Source organism: Molossus molossus, unplaced genomic scaffold, assembly GCF_014108415.1.
Source record: "Molossus molossus isolate mMolMol1 unplaced genomic scaffold, mMolMol1.p scaffold_m16_p_5, whole genome shotgun sequence".
In the NCBI taxonomy this organism is placed as follows: domain Eukaryota; kingdom Metazoa; phylum Chordata; class Mammalia; order Chiroptera; family Molossidae; genus Molossus; species Molossus molossus.
This window is the reverse complement of record NW_023425388.1, coordinates 35,975,200-35,996,927: the sequence shown is the minus strand read 5'-3', so window position 1 is coordinate 35,996,927 and position 21,728 is coordinate 35,975,200. Positions and strand designations below refer to the sequence as shown.

Here is a 21,728-nt window from a genome sequence, read left to right as displayed (position 1 = left end):
TATCTGTCTGTTATATTAGAATCCATCAGGAGAATTAATCTTTCTGTTTAGAACACACACACACGAATATACTCATACCAAGGCTACTGTAGTCTATTTTTAAAAACATAGGGAGATGATTTTATACACCTAAGGAACCATAGCATGCTGAGTTTTATCAAAGTAATTAAATAAACATTGAAAATACATTTAGCCTAACTCTGGCATATGGTAAGCTCCCCAGGAATATTCTTTCCCACTTTTTCCTAGCCTTTGAGTGAGCGTAAGTCTCAGCTCTCCCACAAAGCTTCCCTATCGTGCCGGCCTTTACGCATCCCTCTCCTGTCTGAATCTCTGCAGCACTTATCACTCCAGCCACATAATTTAGTACTTAATGACTTAACCGTCTTGTACTCTTTGCTATTCTTTCAAGTAGCTTAGTCTTGTCTCTCTAAATAGATTGCATGAGCCTTAACAGCAGGGACAATGGTTTACATTAATATTTTATTCCCTCTGGCTTCTAAACCTTATCTTGTAGCATATTTAGTTTGGTCATTTTCAACCTGTGAATAGAGAGCCAAGGAATTAGAGAGACTGGTGTGGGATTGGGGAGATAGCCCAGAGTTATTCTGAAACCCTAGAGTTTGTGTAAAATTGTGTATGTGTAGGTATATTTAGATGTGGCTGTATGTATACATAAAGAAATTAGAAAAAGAACTTCAGATTAGATATATAATGTCTAACTTGCAGCATGTCTGTGATATAGTGTCACATTTTTAAAAAGTTATAGAAAAGCATGTACAGTATAGCACTCTATTTTGGTTTAAAAAGCATATATATTTTTATATAATATATATTTAATATATATTTATGTGTTTATATAAATATATATGATATATTATATACATATGTATTTATTTTGCATGAGCAAATAATACTACCAGAAAAAACCACACTGGACTAAATATTGATTACCTCAGAAGGGTGAAATACCTCTGTTCAGTTAGTAAAACAAGCATGTATTGCTTTTGTAATTTGAAAGACTTCAAAGAAAATGTTTGAAAATGGAAACCGCAAAGGAAATATCAAAGTGATGTGGATAAATAAAACTACCAAATCCTCTAAGAGAAAATATAAAACTAAGTATAACTCTTTGCCTAGCTAGATGAAGACCCACTGGGGCAGTAGAACAGCAGTAGCTGGGAATCAGAAGTTCTGTCTTCCAGCCTCAGGTCCACCTCTTTCTCACTGGCCCTGAGACCTTGGGCAAGTCTTCTAATGTCCTCATTTCTTTTTTTTTTTTTTTTTCATTTTTATTATTATACTATTACTTGCTATCTCTTCTCATGGTTAGTAACTTAATTAACAAAGTGAAATGAAAGCCCCATTGAAAAGGATAATGTGTCATCCCTACTATGCTCTCTGTCACATCTAATGTTGTTTGGTTGGTACCCATGCAAACCGGCAATCTTTCTGGGAGCTTGTAAAAATGACAAACAGCCACCTTATCAGAAGTGGCTGCAGCTCCCAGTAGAGGTCCTGCTACCACAGGCAAGGGCAAAGTCCTAGTCCATGGCAGGGGTGGTGGAGAGAAACAGAGATTGCTGATATTGTTTTCAGTTGATGCATTTGGCACTGATGTGGTTGTATTGCTTTTCTTCTAGATTTGGGTTAAAGCTGGAGAAATGCCTGATAAACACTTTAGCAGGATGCTTCTTTGTTCCAAGATCAACACTTCAGCCATTTTATAAACAATAACAAAAAATTAGCCTGAATTTATAAAGCAACTGAACTCTAATTTGGTACCTATACTGAAACCAGTTGAGACCTCATGATCTATTATGCAATGGTTCTGAAAATGGGATGCACCTCTTTCTGAAATCGTGGTGTCATGATGTCACCACTCTGAAACTTATAATCATTGCCTTTTTCTGTTTTCAATCTAAAGTAGCCATGATTCCAACAGGCTTTGAAAACCTTTCATAAGTTGACCTTATCAAGTTCATTCATTAATGCTTCTCAACTTTATGGATCCTAAAATGTCTTAATAATAATAAGTCTGTTGAACAACATTTCATGAGCAGAACCAGAGACAAGTATTGTTAGATAAGAGTGTGAAACCTTCCTTTTTAAGCTACAGCAGGGTATGAGTAGGCTGGGGGTGGGGTGGGGTGAGGTGAGAGAGTGGGGTTGGGGTGTGGGGGTAGAGTACTCCTTCCGGAGCCTGAATTCTCCCATAATCAGAGGAGGCTTGAAGACTGAATTCTCCATATCCACTGAAGGGCTTTGGCTGTTGTGTTGGATACCTATTGCTGCGTAACAAATTACCCCGATATTTAGTGGCTGAAAACAAAAATACACAAACATTTTTTATTGCCCTCTATTTCTATGGTTTAGGAGTATAGGAACCGCTTAGCTAGCTGAGCCATTGTGGCCCAGGGTCTCATCAGGTGGCAGTTAAGATCATGGGGACAGTCAGTGCTGGAGGATCGACTTCTAATGGTTTCCCGTTCACATTTCTTGCCCCACCCAACGGAACAAATTTACACACCCAAAATGGAACCACCTCTACTGAGAGCCTGTGGTTTCACAAACTCTGTCTCTTCTTCCCTTTTCCTGGAATGTTTCCCCTTCCATTGTTTGTCCCACATTTTGAAGAATTATATCTTTTTTTTTTTAACCTCACCTGAGGACATTTTTTGCATTTATCTTCCGATAGAACGGGAGGGAGGAAAGGAGGGAGAGAGAGAGAGAAACATCGATGTGAGAGAGACACATCGAGTGGTCGCCATCCACACAACTCCATCTGGCGCTGGGGACAAACTGCAACCGAGGTACGTGCCCTTAGTGGGAACCGAACCCGGGACTCTCTGTTCTGTGGGCCGACGCTCTAACCTCTGAGCCAAACCTGCCAGGGTGAAGAATTATATCTTTTACTTGCCTTCTTCACCGATTGACTAAAATGTCCTTCAAGGTTCATTTCTTCTTAAGGTTTTTTTTTTTTTTTAACATGACTTCCAACAGAATTATGAAGACTTCAGTTTCTCTTCATGTGCTCTCTTTTACCTATCCCCTCAAAATTCCTTTCTCAGGACCTATTCTCCCCACCATGGGTGGGGTTCCTTGCCTCGCTGTCAGGGGCCATAGTGGGCTTGCATTCCGGTCACCTATTTTGGTTATTCTTCTCTGGCTGTCTCTGTTTCCATTTCTGTTTCTCAGAAACAAACTGCTGTTTGACCAGCAAATGAATTAGGAGAAAAAAAAAATGTTTGTTTCTCTTCTGATATAAGGATGTCTATGGAAAACAACAACAACAACAACAACAAGCCATGGAGCACATTTATATAGAAGGTAACAACTATTTTATAGAGTTAGAACTCCATTTAATAATAGTTAATGTTTATTAGGTGCTTATTATGTGCTAGATGCTGAGCTAAGGGCGGTGCACAGAATATTTTATTTAATCCTCTCAAGCCCTGTGAGATACTATCATTACCTTCATTTACAGATGAGGAAACTGAGGTGGGAAGTAACTTGGCACATTTCTCTCCCAGAGCACACAGTGAGGCTGTGATTGAAACCCTGGCTGTGTTCTTCAGAACTGTCCTTTTCACCACTGTGATGGTCTCCCTCCTGAATCTCCACTGTGTAGCAGGGATTGGGCTAAGTGCTTTATATGCATCATCACCATTGTTTGATCCTAATAACTTTCTATGATATAGATGTCATTACCACCATTTTAAAGTTATTGAAAGAGAGGCTAAGGAAGTTGAAGCAACTCTCTCAACATCATAAAACTAGGAGCAGACTCCGTCCACCGAGGGCTCTAACATCAGAGGCTGTGGGTTGGCAGGAAACAGGATGAGACGACTGCTCCTGAGCACAAGTGATTTCATATTTTTTTTAAAGGAAACTTGTGGTCTACTGAGCCTTAGGAAGAAGATCTTCTTACTTCATTATGGCAGGTTACCACGTTCAGCCTGTCACCATCCCTGCTAAAGGCTATAAGAGGCAGATCGTTTGTGAAAACAGACTGTTGTCACCACATCCTAGGTGTGGGTGATTTGACAGCTGGGCCATGTGAGTCATGAGCCACTGGGATCACCTGGACCACATTAAATAAAATGATTGGGGGCAGGGCAGAATTAGAACAGCAGTGTTGGGTTGCCTTCCACAAAGAGTGTGGGTAGAGGATTCATTAATTTATTTGTCTTGATTATTATCTTTTTGCTGCTATGGAATATTTTACAAAACCTAAACTGAATTCGGTGAATTTACATGTTATGGTGGGTTTAGATTCTGCAGTAAGCAAATAATTGAAAATTAAGTATAATTAAAATTTCCTTGTTCACCCCTTAAACCATTGAGTGTCGGAATGGATCAGCTTGGCTTTGGGCATCAGAGAAAGTGGTATGTTTGCATTCCGGGGCTACATGGTGTGAAAAATACGTATCTCTAAATCCAAGAGTGACACTGAATACAAGATATCGCACTCATACTACAAACGGCATTTGAACACTGATTCCTATAGAGGGAAAAGATGATTCATGGCTCCATCTCATACTTTTTTCTTGGTAAAGGGTTATTCATTCTCTCTCTCTCTCTCTCTCTCTCTCTCTCTCTCTCTCTCTCTCCATCTCCTGTATTCTCTTTCTCTCTGTTCATAATAATCAAACATTAGCAACTTGAACATGTATATGTTGCAACTCCACTATGCTTTCCAAGATTAAAATTTAGCAAAATGTATTTTATAAAGACTTTTAATGGCTTTCTTAAAATATCCCAGCATTGGTTACCAAGGATATATGTACAGGGAATGATAAACACGTATTATGATAATTTTTGCAGAGACAACAAAAAGGCCCACAAAAAATAAAACAAACAAGTTACATAAAGTATTTAGTGAAGCATTCAGACTTGATTCATTGAATAAGTTTTGTTTTTTGAAGATGTATGGGCTTTGCTAGCTCTCATAAGAGCGGACGCAGGGAGAGGGAATATAAAATTATGAAAGACACATAACAGCATGAGTTTAAACTCTATAGTCATCTGAGTCTTCATTTCGACTTTATCTCATGACTGTGTTCCATGGTTTATTTTATTTTATTTTATTTTAATCCTCACCCAAGGACATTTTTCCATTTTTTGTACAGATAGAGTGGGAGGGAGAGAGAGGAAGAGAGAGAGAGAAACATTGATGTGAAAGGGACACATCGAGTGGCTGCCACCCACACGACCCAACCAGGGCCAGGGACAAATTGCAACCGAGGTACGTGCCCTTAGCGGGAACTGAACCCGGGTCTCTCTGGACTGCAGGCCGATGCTCTAACCGCTGAGCCAAACCGGCCAGGGCTGTTCCATGGTTTATTAGTGAATTGGTGGGCCAGATCATCTGGGGAGAGAAATTATGGGTGAATTAGGGTGCATATTTTTCTTTTCTTTCTAAGTATTGCCATCCGAGTACCTCCGGCGTTCTCCCTCCCAGTTGTAGGGCCCTGCAACCATTCGCAAGCTTGGATTTGTTTTCTGGCCAAGAACTACATACCAAAAACACAAATACCTTTCAGAATCTGCATCTTGGAAATTGACCAGTACTTAATTCTGGAGTTTATAGACTGGCTATATTAGGATTTTATTTGAAGTTGAAGAATTGACTCAACAAAATTTATAGAAAGATATTTTTAAAGTCACAGCTGAAATCAATGTCCATGTTTTTGCAATGCTACTGAAATTTTATTGGTACTTTAACTACTATTGGAATATTTTGACATTTTACCATTTAATATCTATCAAAAGATGTGACACCCTTTAAATGGATTGTAAGACTAACATACTTTTCTGGCTCTACCAAGATTTTATTTTTTATTTTTATAGTCGTTGAGATAATAAAATGAAGTTTTAGTATTTCCAACATAGAGAAAAGATAAATGTTTTGTTAAATCTTTGATAAGAACTTAACATCATGATCATTTCTTATTTGCTCTGTAACAGAGGCATCATAACCAGCTCTCACTGTCAGAACTTGGAGTGGAGCAGTGGTTCTGGGGCTTGGCTGCCTCCCCGCCCCGCCCCTGCCCCCGCCCCTCCCCCCCCATTCAGTGTATGCCTGTTTAGTTAGAAGCAGGCATTTTCAATAGATCACATATTAATCACAGCCATTAGTGCTCTTTACAGAGAAGATTGTGTGGCTGTTCCTGTGAAATGTTCTGTTCCTTGGATGATAAGTTAATTCATCTGGAACAATGTTAGTTCATCAAGGTCTGTGGTTTATCTACAGATCAAATTCCTGTAATTTCGTATGCCATCGGATTCAATGTCCACTCAATTTAGCGGTTAGACAGCCATCGGCAGGCGCAACACATGAACCCAGTCTCAAACTGGAGAAAAGGCAAATTCTTAAACATTTAATGCAGGCATCCTCAGGCTGAGATTGACTCAACTGCTTTTCTTTCTCCGGGAGAAATACATATCTAGATAATGCCAAAACTTATTAAGAGAGACCTGAATAATCGAAAACATTGCTTGTAAGAATGCCCATGGTGAAATCTGTGTTTTAGAAGGGCTTGTAATGGAAGAGGGTAGGAAGGAGTGGGTTGATGTTGAAATGAGACTACGCACATTCCTTTGGAAGGTTTTCATGCCATATACTCAAATACAATGACAGCACTTCACAGGCCAAGAATCGACTGGCTAGAGTTTACTGATAACCTACTTTGTGAGCTTGATAGACCTTTCGAATGCTTTCGAGTTGAATGAAAACTTGAGGCTTGATTTTCTTTCTGTTTTTCTATTACTATTTTGTAGTTAACATTTTTGAGCAAGAGCTGAAAAACAGTCAATTGATAGAAAACTGTGTAGGGGAAGGCCTGTATACTTTGCTGAAACCGACGCTAAGTAATGTGAAGTTTTATTTCCAAAACTGTTCCCCTTGGGTGTTCCAGTAGAAGGGGAAAGGGGCTTTCATGTGTAGTTACCTATCTGTGACTCTGTGCCCCATTAAACATGCCAAATCCTTCGCAGAAGGACTTCTTAGACTCTGAGAGTCTTAAAGCATTGGCTATATTTGTGTTCACTGTGCAGCTCCAAGAGGGAGCTGTCTTTACCTCTTTTGGGTATAGAACATGTTTTCCAGGAAATACCTGGTAACAAGTCCCTGATTAGAAAACACTGGTGTGAAGGACATTTCTTGCCACCAAGCCGCTTATAGACAGTTCGGCAGATAACAGAAATATCCCAAATGAACCTAAATATCATGACTGACTAGTAAATGATTTTAATAGTTAGTATTGTAATAATTTCAAAGAAGGAAGCTTGGGGGGCTGTGGATCAGCCTGATGAACAGAACTGTTACTCATCTCCTTGATCTGTTGTTGCATCCTCTGGATGCTGTGAAGATCAGAGATAAGGAAAGTGTAGGGCCTGCGCGAACACGGGTAAAGGGCCAAGATTCTGCTTGTATCCCCAGTCGTTAATCAGAGGTCGCGATTTGTGTGCAGGGAAGAAACCGTAAATGAGCCTGGAAAGATACATTGATGTCAAATTGTAGAGGAGACTGCATTTTGGATTTGGGGCTTTATTTTCAGCAGGTGAGTGTGGGTTTTGTTTGATTTGAACCTCTTTTGTTTTTAGCTAAAGCAACACATTTTTATGACTTTGTTATTTCAGGAAGACTAATTTTTGGTGGAAAGATTCCACAAAATTCAGGCTCACCATGATAAGGGCCTCCGTTAGGCCAGTGCAGTGAAGGAGACGGGCCTGTAGAAAGACACAGATGGACCACACCAACAGTATGCACTGGGGTCAGGGGAAGGGAGGAGTCCAGAATGTTGTCCAGAATTGGCAGCAGGTAAAGGGCAGGTAGTTGGTACAGAAAAAGAAATTTGGGGGCTGGGAGGGAGAGCAGTTGGTGCTACTACTCCTGGGAAGCAGCAGTGACAGGAATTTCTATCTCTGGATTCCCTGTAAGAGAACAATCAGTGCATCGGTGATTCTCAAGGCTAAACAGGGTTAAACAGCCCAGCTCCCTTGGGTATTAAATGTAACAATTCCTCATACACTTAACCATAATTAACTCTCTCTTGCAAGACAAGTTCAAAGGTAATTTAGCATATTAAGAAAAGATGCTACTGGAGATGTCTTTGTGGATAAAACTTGATTCCATCCTTGAGAATCGTACAGTGGCTGTTAAGGAAGACGAGAGCATTACAGGTACAGCTAGCTGTAAGCAAAGGCAGAACTGTCTATAAACCAGGTAGGAAGCACAGGTGATTTGAGGTGAAGTATGAACAGGTCAGAGCTGGTTGGTAGGAATTAGTGAGCACAAAAAAGAGGGGACTTGAAGGACAGATAAGATTTTGTCCAAGATAATCGAGATAAAATGAATTATAGGCTGAGGAACAAAATGACTATAAATTATAATAGTAACACCGATAATAAAAGCTCTTTTTTATTGATCATATGTTATGTGCCATGCATGATTCTGAATACCTAATGTATTTCTGGTGTTATGTTAGGCTCTGGGCACATAAAGTCCACCAGAGAATATTGTAAAGAATAAATTTCCTGGTCTTGGGAGCAAGCATTGTCCTAAAACTAGTCTCTCTCTCTCTCTCTCTCTCTCTCTCTCTCTCTCTCTCTCTCTCTCTCTCTCTCATGTGTGGCCTCCTACCCCAGTTTTTAGGACTCTTGGGTCTCAGTGGCATTTTGCCTCTGTTTCAGAACTCTCCCTCTTACTGATTGGCAGAAAACACAGTGGGTGGGACAGAACAAACTCAGCTGCAAGCCAGACAGAGACCGGCATCTTTGGGGGTAGCACAGCTTGAGAGAAAAAAAACATTTTTCTTAAAATTCTTCTCTTCCACAGGTCAGGGTAAGGATTAGGGCAACTGGCATTGAAATGGAAGAAAGAGGATAGAAAAATACATATACTTTGTCATTCCCCAAAGTGTAGACCAGACTATCTTCCTTATTCTGTGTGTATATAAGTCTGTTCTAACTCATTACACAAACACAAATACTGTGAAACTTACAGTATTTTGACCTGTTCCCATGAACTCAGAGCAGTTCACACTCATAGTACCCAATTTATTTTCCCAACACTTCTATTAGGCTGATATTATGAAACTTTCATGGAAATCAACTCAAAGGTTAAGTGACTTACCCAAAGGCACACGCTAGGAGTGGAGACAGTAGAGAAGGGTCTTCCAACTAACTTTCTTCACAAAACTATGGGTCTAAATTAGCACTTTTAAATGGTGTTTATAAAGCCTCAGAGAAGAAATTAAACCCTAGAGTTATTGCAAAATGTGCTCAATGCCGTTTTGAAAGATTGAATTAAGTAAAATTAGTAAGTAATAAAAAAACAATTCCTTATATAGATGAGGTTAATTCCAAAAGCATTTAGTACCTTAATTCTTTAATCAAAAGTTAGGAAGAATGGGGGATTTGGCTTTTTAAGACTAATTATAATCATGATCCAAGTTATATTTTACAAAATAAAATTATAGTAATTTTTTCTCAGTGATCTAAAAACACTTATTATCTAAACAATCATATTGATAGGTTATGTGTTTTTTGTAAGATCTGCTTCTTAGTTTTTGTGAATATTTAATTTGCTCGTTATTTTTTTCTGTAATATATATTTAATACATATATACCAGAACTCTTAACATCTACTTTGGAGGGATAAGGAAAAGAAAAATAATGGTATTTTGTCTCTTTTTTCTACCAAAATTTTACTATATTTTATTGAAAAAATGTTTTTTAGCACTGTGTTTTCATTTAAAGTTGGTATACATTTCTTGTTGTTATGCTTTAGCCACAAAATAACCACTCAGGGTAATAGCTTAGGGCTGAAATACATCAAAATAGCCTAACAAAAAAATTCAAATATGGCAGCCTTAATTGGAGTTTAGGAAATAAATCTTTGAGTATAATAATTTATTCACTAGAGCTGTTGTCTCAGCAAAGTATTTCATCTTAGTTTCCAAAGAGCTGCTAGTCATTACTAAATATATTTAAAGTTGAAGCAAAAAAAAAAAAAAAAATGTTTTTTCACTTTCATTCTGGCCAAATATACTATAAAAGACTCAACTGTTAAGAAAGTCGTCTGCATTTATAAAAAAGATCAGATAGGTGATTATGCTTGTGTAGTTAATTAATAAATGGGGAAGTAGGTAATGGTTCACTGGGGAAACTTTTATATCACAGTATCTATTATGAGGGATCCCATGCTGTAATAACGGGGTGCTAATTCTGAACGCACACAGTGCCGTCCTACAAAGACATCAAGATTTGTAGGAAATCAACCCTCCAGCAGCCCTGGCAAGCCAGACTGACCCCAGCAAATGAAAATAATCAAAAGTAATTAGAAGCGTGCTGGACTACTCCTCGGAGAGCCGAGCAGGAGAGTAAACATGCCTGAATCCTCGAGCCACTGCAAAGGCCCATGTCTGAGCTGTTAGGTGCCCTGACCTTGTCCACATAAAGATGTGATTTATGAAGTGCAGGGCACAGCAGCAGGGCTTCTGTCTTCTCCTGGAGAACCAAATTACTGAGGTGGAGATTAACATGCTTTCAGTCGGGCCCATTTCCAGACCAAGGGAAATTTTTTATTTACATTTTTTTTACCTTTAATTTCCTCTTTTCTTTTTTAAACAGCACCCCTCCCCCCAATTAAAAAAAAAAAAAGAGTCCATCAAGAGAAACCAGAAATATGTCTCCTGAGCAGTGGTGATATGTATTGGTGACTAGAGATAGTTGGCCCTTTTTGTCTGTAAACTCTTATTGTGCTGGACCATTTTTGCTGGGTTCACCTACCCAGCATCACAGAATTCACCTTCAAGTTTACGGAGCCACACTGTGAAATACTCCGCTGATTAAAACATATACATTAAAATTCAACAAAATATTACCTGTGATACCATGGCTTTCTCATCTGCTTTCTCTTGCCTAAACGTTATGCTTCAATATAAGGTTTATTCCTTAAGTAAACAGACTTGGGAGCAGAAATAGTAGGTGGTCAAGAATTGGAGGGAAAGAAAGTGGAGAGAAAACCTGGAGTTTCAGTATTGAGAGAAATATTTATATAGGAATCTTCTTGGGTTCTACAGACATATTTTTTCTTATCTTAGATTAGGTAAAATTTTACAAAATCCTATGCTGACGTGGAAAAGGAAGCATTGATTTTCTTTTAAAACACACATCAATATCTATACATGAAGCTAATTTAATTAGCAAGCGGTTATTCTTCAGCCAAATGTCACTTTCTCAGATTATTTCATGCTTCTTGACATGAACTGTACGAAACAGGATTGAACAGGATCTCCACGAATGAAAAACTACACTTGAGAAATGTAAAATTGCACTTGTATGTTCTTGAAAAGCTACAGAAAAACAATGTTAAAACAAAAAAAGTCAGGCTTGGAGTTCAGTGCATGTTTAGCCACCTCAAGAAACCCAAAGCTGCAGAATTAAGGGAACTGTACTTAGGCTAAGGTTATAAAGTGCTTTCCTCTATAAACTAAAAACATAATGTCAGGGTGAATGGGAACATACTTTATTAACTTTATGGTATTGAAAACTGCCAGCAAGTTGTCTTGTTTTTAAATATTGTCCTCTGCAGAGTGTTACAGGGCTGTTTGTCCACAGGAAGCCTATTAAAAGTGGACAGTGCAGTCATTTCATCTGGCTTTGGCTGGACTGCTTTTCTTTCCTTTAATGATGTGCTGGAATGTGCCATGCCCATAGGGTCTCCATTAGCAGAACTTTTACTTCTGGGACAACCATGAAGTTTAAGGCTTAAAAGAGGCATCAGCTTACAGTCTTGTGGGAATCACTTGAATACTGGAGCACTAACTTCTTACTGCTTTAACTAATATATTGACTTATTTTAAATAAACAGTTACACAATGAAGGCAGAGCCAGTGGCCTTATTGGAAATCTTTGAGCCTTTTAAAGATTCTGCAATCCACCCAGATGGGGGAGGAAGGAAGAGGCCTGAGGAGGGTTTATGCCCTTTTCAAACCAGGAAGAAAACACATTAACCTCTCCCACCCCAGCCCTGCCATCAGCCAAAGGGGGATCTTTACAACTCCCAGAAAATCTATCAACTCACACTCAAACCTCATATTTTCCAATTCCCTTTTCCTGGTAAACAACAATTAACAGAACAGGGCAGAAAAAAACAATCATTCCTTCTGGAAAAAATGTTTTTAAAATATGATTCTCTTTTAAAACATTGCTGATGAATCACTCTATTTTCTGCCTTCCCCAAAGCTATACATTTGTTGTAGTATGTTCTCATTCCATCCCCTTAATATTTAGATCATCTGTCTTGATACATGTTTGCAAATTAAAGCTGGTTTGAGATTATAGTAAAACCATTATTTTTAATAGCCCATTTCAAGGGCAGCGCTAAAAACTGCAGAACACGCATGTTACTGATTACTGCTGAGCAGACAGCGGCTTTTGCAGATTAATTTGTAACTGGGAACTACTGTAAACAGATTTCACCAGAAATCCCAAGGAATAAAGGGAATTGGTGGTGGTATTTGGCTCCTAGTATTTATTATTTTAGAACTCTCCTGATGGAAAGCAAGTTAACCAGGGAAAAAAACAAGCCCCCTGCAAAAACCTTTTCCTCTAGCCCTGTCTCCTCTTCTGTTTTACTTCTGATGCCCGAGGTAGGTCAGGGTCATCTCCTAAAGGGTTAAGTATTTAAATAGCAAGAGGCTCCTTTCTTGAGAGACTAGGCCCATTTAGCTACTTGGGGATTTCAGGACCCTATTTTTAAACCTTAAGTTGTATCCTCAAGGAAAGTGGGTTGATTTTACCTTTACATGAAGTTATTATATAATCAAAGGGAGCGTGGGGGGAGGGGGGAAGGGAGTGGTGAGGGGGGGCTTGATTGAGTAGTTGCTCTGTCCTTCTGATGATTTCCTTAAGTCTTTCTCACAAGGTATTCAGTAGAGAACAAGATTGATGATGATGATATTAATAAAACAATAATGGGGCTACCTGCCTCTCCACTCTGTCTCTCTAGATAATTCTCCCAAAATCTCAGAGAGAAAGTGTTAAATCTTTTGGATCTATTTGGGGAAGAGAATATTTCATATACATAGAAATAGCCTTAGCTCAGGCCCCTGACTGTGGGTCTGGACTGCAGGGTGCGCTTAACCTGGCTTGAGGCTCGGGAAGGCGCGGGATCTCGGGCAAGGTGGAGGGCAAAGCCTGGCTGGCCGCGCCGGGCGGGCGGCAGCGGGTTCACCTGGGTGGCTGCAGCCGCAGGCGCCGCGCCTTAATTCGGGGCGCAACGCCATCTACCGGCCTCGAGCTGAACCTGCAAGTACTCAGACCTTAAAAGTCGCCCCGCCTCCCCCACCCGAACCTAATATAAGGGAAAAAACTCAGAGGCCCTTTCCACGAAATCCTAATTTAGCCAAGACCTGCCACTGATTCCACACGACCTTTGTTTACCCATCGACGTTTCCTCCTTTTCAGAGCAGTTTTGTAAAGGGGGTGGGGGCCGTGGGGTTGGGAAGGAGGATTGGGGCGCTGAGCTCTCAGGCCCCCTGATCAGGCCGCACTGTCTAAAGCAATCAGTTCCCCAGATTACTTGTATTTAATACACAATGCATCATAAAACAAATCCCTCATCCTGACAGGAAGAAAATAGAACAGCTCATAGCTCGAGCTGGTCCAATTTATGGCTAAATTAAAAAAAAAAAAAGGAGGCTCTGACAATGGGCAAGTTGAGGAAGGGCAGGAAATCAATGGCAGTAAACTGGGGGCTCTTAAAAAGGTTCTCAAGCGCTGAACTCCATGGGAATATCTGACCGGGTTTTAGGTTATTTACAAAGGATTTTTCCTGTCTTACCTACCACTGCTGTGTGATTTTCCCTCAAACAATGGCCATTATCTGAAATAACAGTTCAATGTCATAGATAACAGGGCACCGAAACGAATTAGTCACCACCTCTTGTCATTTTCTCTCCCCCACATCCCTCCCTTTCGTTACTATTTTTGTTTTTAAATTATCTTTTTGGGGAAATATAGATCTACTAGATTTACATGTCTATTTGCACTTGGAGAAAACAAAAAGGAAACCTGTCCCCATTTGCAGATAAAGTTTAACACAAGCGCTCTCTCCATCTCCTCTCCCTCAACCCCTCCCCCTCAAGCGTCCCTTGACTCGTTTACTTTGCTTAACTTTCCATTGTTGAGCTGAGAAGTTGGATTTTGTCCATTTGTTTTTATGAATGGAGATTTGTGATAAAATGCGTTATTTCCATTTAACCAACGGCTTTTACTAAATTTTCCAAGGTTGGCTGAAGTAAATCCATAGACCCTTTTATTTTGCTATGCATTCCCTATATTCTTTCGTCCAATGTAGTTTCTGAAGCGTGTTGATGAAAATTGACCATAGATATTTGAAAGTTATTAATCACCATATAGTAGTTATCACCAAAAGCAGCATTTATAATGTTAAAAGTTTAAAAATAATGAGTTGTCAAGTAGCTAAATTTCATTTTTCGGCGTTCATAGTGTTTTAATTAGTGTATCAAAGGATATGGCAAAAACTCACCAAACAATCGTCAATCTCTCTAAGGTTGTAATACGTCATTTGGGTACATCATATACAAATAATATTTCAGATTTTAAAATTCTTCTAAGAAAAATATGATTTGAAAAAGTAACATGCTCTTCTGCTGACCTAACTCTAATAATGGAGGAAATAAATGAGTACAAATTTCAGTAATAACATAAAAAGATGTTTAGAAAACTGGAAATGTACGTGACAACTTTTCACTCCTAGGCTGCTGTTTTCTGAGAATTTCTGAACTAATTATGTTTAGCATGAGCTAGCGTCCCTTTACGCAAAACCTCATCTTTGCCCTTCCAGCGCCCCACCCCCAGCCTTGGTGCACACACCCTCACACCCCTGAAAGCACTTCTCCACCCCATCACTCCCACCCCCATCCCCCAACACACACACACACACACACACACACACACACACACACACACACACACTTGTGCTTTCAGGACATTGAAACAGAGGATATTTCCCTGGGGAAAGAAATCCTGCCTGGCGAGATCTCCCCATTGGTTGTTTACCCAGAGAAATCTACATGTTTAAGGGGAATGGTGCATCCATAATCAGTCTGTCCCTATAGGACTTAGGTCTTGGCGACCTTTTTGTGACCTCTCCCTCCAGAGGAGGCTGCTGTCACTTTAAAAATTTACTGAAAGAGGAGCCCGTCTGGCTTCCGATCACTCTAGGCGGCGGGAGATAGCTCCCTTTCTCCCTCGCCCCGGGTTCTTTCTGGATGGCCGAGCAGATCCTCTTTAAAGAGACAGTTCATGAAACAGAAACCCGGCGGCTGAGCTTGGAGTTGCGAAAGGGGACGATCCCGTGAGGGTCTAGGACCTGGGAAGGCTCTGCGGAGGATCTGAAAGGGGGCTAGAGCTCCCTCGCCTCCCCAGGCCCCCCACCTTTTCAAACTCTCCTCCTCCTGCCTGTCCCCCCCACCCCCCTTTGGAACTGGGAGAGAGAAGTGGAAGAAGTTTTAGTGGGTTTCAGATAACTTTCATTACACATCGGGCTGATAAGAGCAAGAGAAAGTGAGAAAAGAGGGAGGTGATGTGAACCAGAAGGAATAGCTCTGAGCTCTTTTAGGAAGGGGGAAAAAAGCCAAAACATCCCAAACCCGGGTCACCCAGACGAGAGGAGACTGCTTTTCTGGTTTTAAAAATACACTGTTGGCGGACAATAAATCTGAAACGCGTGGTCCCGGCGAGCAGATCCTAGAGACGGACAAAGTTATCAGAAACCCATTCGGAAATCGAGACGCGAGGCTTTCTTTTTTAACCTCTCGAAATGTGGCTCGGGATCGTTTGAAAGGATTGTCGTGCAGGAAAGCTGGGGGCTGCTGATTATTTTATTTTGTTTGTTTTAATTCTTCTGTGATTGCCTTTTATTGCTGAGTTGAGGCCATAGCAATCTTAAGGTAAGAGAACTCACTTAAAAAAAAAAAAAAGTCTTGGCGATGTGCATAGTTTGTAACTTCGGACAGTTTCCTGCCTTGGCACCCCTTCTCCGGGGCGCCCCCCGCCCCCAGCCTTCTTTTCCTACTTGCCCGCAGTCTCGCGGAGCCCTGCTGCTTATCTGCGCCGCCGGGACTGGCGATTTCCTTGTTCCTCCTGCGAACCGTGCGGTCTGGACGCGTCTCCGGGGTGGGTCGTCCGGCCTTCGGTGGGTCTCTCTGCCGGCTGTCGGCCTCTTTCTCGCGCTCTTCTCCTGCTTCCCCTCCCTCCGTGTGTCTGTCCGTGTCGGTCTCTGGGACGCAGAAGGTGGGGTTGCCAAAATCTGAATTCCTGGCACCGGCCACGCGAGTTTGGAGCCGCTTTCGGCCGAGTCCACCTTGCCAAGTAACAGCTTTGCTGTCCAACATCGTGTGCTGCTCCGAGAGAAAGTCACACTCGGACCCTTTGGCTAGATTGTGGGTTTTTTTTTTTTCCTTTTGCTGTTGGTTTTTTGAAAGGGCCTTTCTCTAAAGTCCACCTAAAGGGAATTCTTTTTTTTTTTTTTTTTTTAAGCTATCTCTGGAACTTGAAAGCTTTTAAAAACACAGGAGTGTGTTAGATGGGATGACGGAAGATGTGCTGTTACTTTATTTTATTCGAGATTTCCGAGACGATTAAGACATTGGGGGAGACAAACGCAGTTCTACTAGCAAATCAAAAGTAAATAATTCACCCAGGGGGTATACGTTTCTAGAGAAAGTCAAGCTTTTGTCTTGGGGCAAGAATATTGAGAGTAAGAAAGTTAATGTGTTGGTGAAATATTTGAATAATCATGTAACATATATATGAAAAGACATTCTTTGGAAATGAACCTGTTTTTAAATTAATTTCACTGTTGACAGTGGCAATGGCAATAATGTTAACACGGAATAAAATTACACCTAGAAATTTTATGTGTAGTATATGCAATACTTAACTCCCTGCCCCCGCAAAAGGGAATACTCGAAAGCTAAGGGGATAGATGATTCTTGACTTTGAAATTAACAAGTTTTCCACGTCTTTCTGCAAATATGAAATGGAACTGGTGTTGCATTTCACTGACTTCACCCTATTTCCTTCATTAAATATTTCTCTAGTGTGTCAGTAGAGCTGCCTTTTTTTTCCTAGTTGAGAAAACAAACAACAAAAGGTCTAGAAACCAAACAAATCAAAAAACAAACAAAACAACAATCCCAACTTTTTACTATTTTAAAATGTGTATTGCTATTGTTATTTATGGTCCTTCTAGACGTCTGAGGAGGGGGGGACTCTCAAGTTGCCATTTGATTTACTCATCATTGAGAGTTGAAAAAACAACTTAAAGTTTGTAATGTTATAATAAGAAATTGTTAAAAATCTGTCCTCACTAGAGAGAGTATTTAATGTAGACTTTTTGTTGTTTTTAGTGTGAAGAACTGTCCTTGGAAAAGTGTGTGTGTATGTGTGTGTGTGTGTGTGTGTGTGTGTGTGTTTGTGCGTAGCAATTATTATCCCTATCTTCTGTTCCGATTTTTCTTTTTTAAATTGTGGGACTACTTATTGCTCTTTAATTGCCTCATGGCCAAAGGCTTATTCATAATGCCTCTTGACTAGAGCCCTCAGAGCACTGGGCTTCTTCTTGAAGTTTGTGGTGAGTTAATGACTTGAATCTGCAACTGAGTGATTACCTGAATTTTATGCAAAATTGCTTTTAGTCTGTATACTTAAGAGTTTAGTTTTAACTTTTATGTAGGTAGAGATACAGCAGAGTTCTGTGGGGCTTATTTAATTCATTATTTTTTGTTCTAGCCTGTATTGTTTAGTCTTTGATAGGAAACTTCCTCAAGTTTGCATTAACTGATTGACATTAGCATTACCAGCCTTTCTAGTTATTCACCACCAGGTCAACAACTCTGCAGCTTTTAATATTGATGTTTCAGACATTATTGCTGCTAGTGAATCAGGATAGTTACGTTTAAGTACGCAAAACCTTAAAAGTGGACATTTACCATTTCAATTTTTGTTTAATAGGTGTCCTAAGTAATGATTAATATTTAGGTTAGGCTGAATGTAAAAATCTCATGAAAAATAACAATACACAACCATATATAATGATGACAATTTACTGCAATATTCTTATATATATTTTACTTGTTCACAAGCTAGTTTTGTTATTTTTTTTACTAAATGTAAAATTGAATATGCATTGGCATGTGTTAACTAAAACATTAAGTTCCCATATTTTGCATGAGCGTTTACCAATCATTTGCTTTCATCTGCTTTTCTGTAATTTGGTCAGGAGCATCTATGAGACAAATCTTACTATCTTCTTCAATTAATGGTGTGATTTCATGGTAGTGAAATGAAACCAGAAAATAAATATAATATTTAGATTAAAGGTTTTAAATTGAATTAATTTACAGTGCAACAATGTGAAAGTATACATTTACATGTGAAGACTATCTGACCCTAAAATATTGATTATTTAGTTTAGAAATGTTATATTAATATACACTGTTCAATGCTATTTTTTTGTTAAAATCACATTGGGTAAAATTAAGTCAATAGTACTCATTCATGCATAACAAGGAAACAAGCATTTCTTAAAACCAATTAATGTTTTTTTAATAATTCACAATTGCTTTGTTCCTTTAAAAAACAGTACTCTGTCACTTAAGATAACATCCCTTCTTTATTAATATTAATGCTCACTTTTTTCTTTTAAAGATTCAAAGGGGGAATATACATTGAATAAAATATTTTCAAGCAGTTAACCATTCTAATGAATGAACTGATGTAGAAATTGATTATTCTCATCTTCTTCCTTCTAGATCTTAGATGAGTTTTGCAATGTGAAGTTCTGCATAGATGCTAGTGAACCAGATGTAGGAAGCTGGCTCAAGTACATCAGGTTCGCTGGCTGTTATGATCAGCACAACCTCGTTGCATGCCAGATAAATGATCAGGTATGTTGTAAAGATTTTCTTGTCTTTCTTTGAGAACACTAAAGTATCAGTGAAGCCTGAAGAATAAAAATAACAGTGAGCTGCAGTAGACCCTTGTGGCCTGTTTGTTGATATGGTGAAAGGTAATGCACAAATATAAGTAAGATGCAGAATAAAGTCATTTTCAGGACTATTTTCTTTCACTACTACTTTTTGAGGGTAGTTAATTCACTTTATACCAGTAAACTTCATAAAGGCTCTCATTTTCTGAGTGTGATTGAATGATTTGAAAACTGAGTACTAATTGTTGCTAGCTGTTCATTACTTTTTATTCTTTACCATCATAGCAAGGAAACATTGATAGACAGTATTGAGCTAATCAAGAACACTGAATTTACACAGAAAGTGGAAGTGATACACTTGAAATATTATATAGATTTTATTAGAAATAGTAGGTAGATATATCTGTATGATCTATGTGTAAAAGTATCTGATTATGCATTTTATATTGATTTGCCTGATTATAAATGAGAAACACTTTTAGATTAATCAAAATACCCTTTTTCTGTATATGTGAAAAGTTTAAAAATATCACTGCTGAAAATTGCTTTATGGAGGCCTATGCAATGAGCTTAACTTTAATAATAATAACTATGAAATAAGATCATGAAAATATCATGAAACATATTTTGCACTCAATAAAGTTAGGTTATGAATCTTGTAACTGAGTATGACAGTACCTAAAACAACAAAAAGTTCAGCCTGTTAATTTTTGTTTTATAAACATCGTTGAGTTAGAATTTAATTATGTTATCATTATTTATAACTTTTAACCCACTGGTTACCTAAAGCAAATTTTGTTTCAAAGATCATATTAAAATGGTTGCTTGGCAAATCTACCATGAAAATCACCACCAAGAAAAAAGAAAAGGTTAAATTAGATGTTTTCAATTGAAAGCTGTTAAGTAATGCTAGCGTCATATGGTCTAAGACTCTATTTCAATCATCATTATGAGATTATTCTTTGGCATTTTACCAGCTATCAGATAATTTTTACTGACTAAACTGTATAAGAAGTAGTAAATTGTAAAATTAGGTTTAAATGGGAATCGGTTAAAAATCTTCAACATATATCAAAAATACTAAACCAATCAATTGGGTTTTTTCCCCTTTGCCGTAAGAGAACAAGAGGCATTATTGACAAAGGAAAACATTATTAAATTAGCTATTGATTGTGAGCAGAAAATATCCCAAGTCCGTCATATGAGTTACTGTCACCATCAACAACAAACATTTTTTGAGCACCCACTATTTGTAGATGTGGGAAACACATAGGTGTTGTAAATGAGTAAATCGTGTTATGTTTCCTAAAAAAGGAACTGGAGGAGCTCAAAAGGCAAGATGAAATAATGTAATTATATCATAATAATGACTTGCTATCCATATTTACTGACAATAGGAGCTGTTTCCTTACACAGATAAAACTGTTGTAGGATCAGTGAAAAGGTGGTTGAAGAATCAAACTGGTGTTTAATTCATTTTTTCATTTATTATTTACATGTCTAATATTTTATAATAAATATATTCTTGTCATTGGGAATTTTAATTGCATGTAAAGGGGAAACTATTTTGCTGTTCTTAACTCTGAATTAGGTTGCTTTTAAGAGTAGGCATTTATAACTTTAACATAGTTACTTTTGAGGTACACATTGTAAAATGCATTGCTTTCAAAAGAAAATATGCTGGTTTCATACTTTAATGAATAGCATGTTTACTTTTTTAAAACTGAAGAACCAGGGAAAATGGTTAATCAGGGAAAACATAAAAGGCCAATATTAAACATACTTATTATTTCTGTAAGTACTCATTTTAAACTTATGTGTTATACTGGCAGATATCTAAGATGGTAATAGAGTGCATATCAGATAACATACTTGTGAAATTGACATTACATGGTCAAGTAAATTCACCCATAAAAAACAAGAGAAAAGTCAGAGGTAGAAGTCAGATTTGTGTGATAGACATATAGGCGTACAGTCACACTTAGCTCAGTGACAAGACAAAAGAGAACAGATATCCAGATAGTGTATGCATATATTCTAAACATATGCATCTTATAAGCCTGTATGCATATTTCTAAAAGCCAATTAAGACTAGCCATCCCAGACAGCTTTGAAATGTGAATGTTGGACTAGGTACAATGATAAAAGAGCTGACTAAAGAGATTCTCTAGGTCTATTTTTTCGCTCTTTTCCATGAGGCATAGGAGCTGCCAAATGGTGAATAAGCACTACTCATCACACAGTGGACACCCCCATTGTGTGAGATATTATTTAATATCCAGGTATAAAGAGATACCCTGGACCAGGAGTAATTATGAAACGTGAATAACATCAGCTCACCTGCACAACACGAAAGCAAACAAAGCACTGTAAGAAATTGTAAAAACTGTTTCTCTGTGCTCTAATTCTTAGATAGAACTCAAATTCATAAAATGAATTTTAGTAACATGACAGGTAGAAGTAAGTCCTGGACTATAAAAAAGGAAGAATTTCAGTGACTCTTTCAACTGTAGTCTAATCACTATAATAATTAGGGTATCTAAAAATAATGGGAAAGGACCCAAAACAAAACAAGAGAATGTAAATTAGAGTTTACTTGACAAAGATACAGATTTTTAAAAATACTAATGTTAATGATCAAGTTTAAGCAGTTTGGATGCTCTATAACAATGCGGAGGAGTTCTGCAACAGAGAATAA

The 21,728-nt window shown here is 38.5% G+C and overlaps 1 protein-coding gene across 15 annotated transcripts in view; it reads left to right on the top strand.

The window, feature by feature from the left end:
• The window catches only part of MECOM (MDS1 and EVI1 complex locus), a 553,621-nt gene that overhangs the window by 475,518 nt on the left and 56,375 nt on the right, over positions 1–21,728 (top strand). For 4 of the 15 annotated variants that reach the window (XM_036243131.1, XM_036243123.1, XM_036243125.1 and 1 more), the window contains exons 1-2: positions 15,251–15,989; positions 18,855–18,989. Coding sequence is in view for 2 of the 15 variants with exons in the window: in XM_036243116.1 (XP_036099009.1) it covers positions 18,855–18,989 (135 nt within the window). In the remaining 13 variants the exon portion in view is untranslated. Of the gene's footprint in view, positions 1–14,987; positions 15,990–16,178; positions 16,235–16,401; positions 16,482–17,170; positions 17,368–17,611; positions 17,675–18,854; positions 18,990–21,728 lie in introns of those variants that run through there. The other 11 variants (XM_036243129.1, XM_036243120.1, XM_036243118.1 and 8 more) reach the window with 6 other exon arrangements.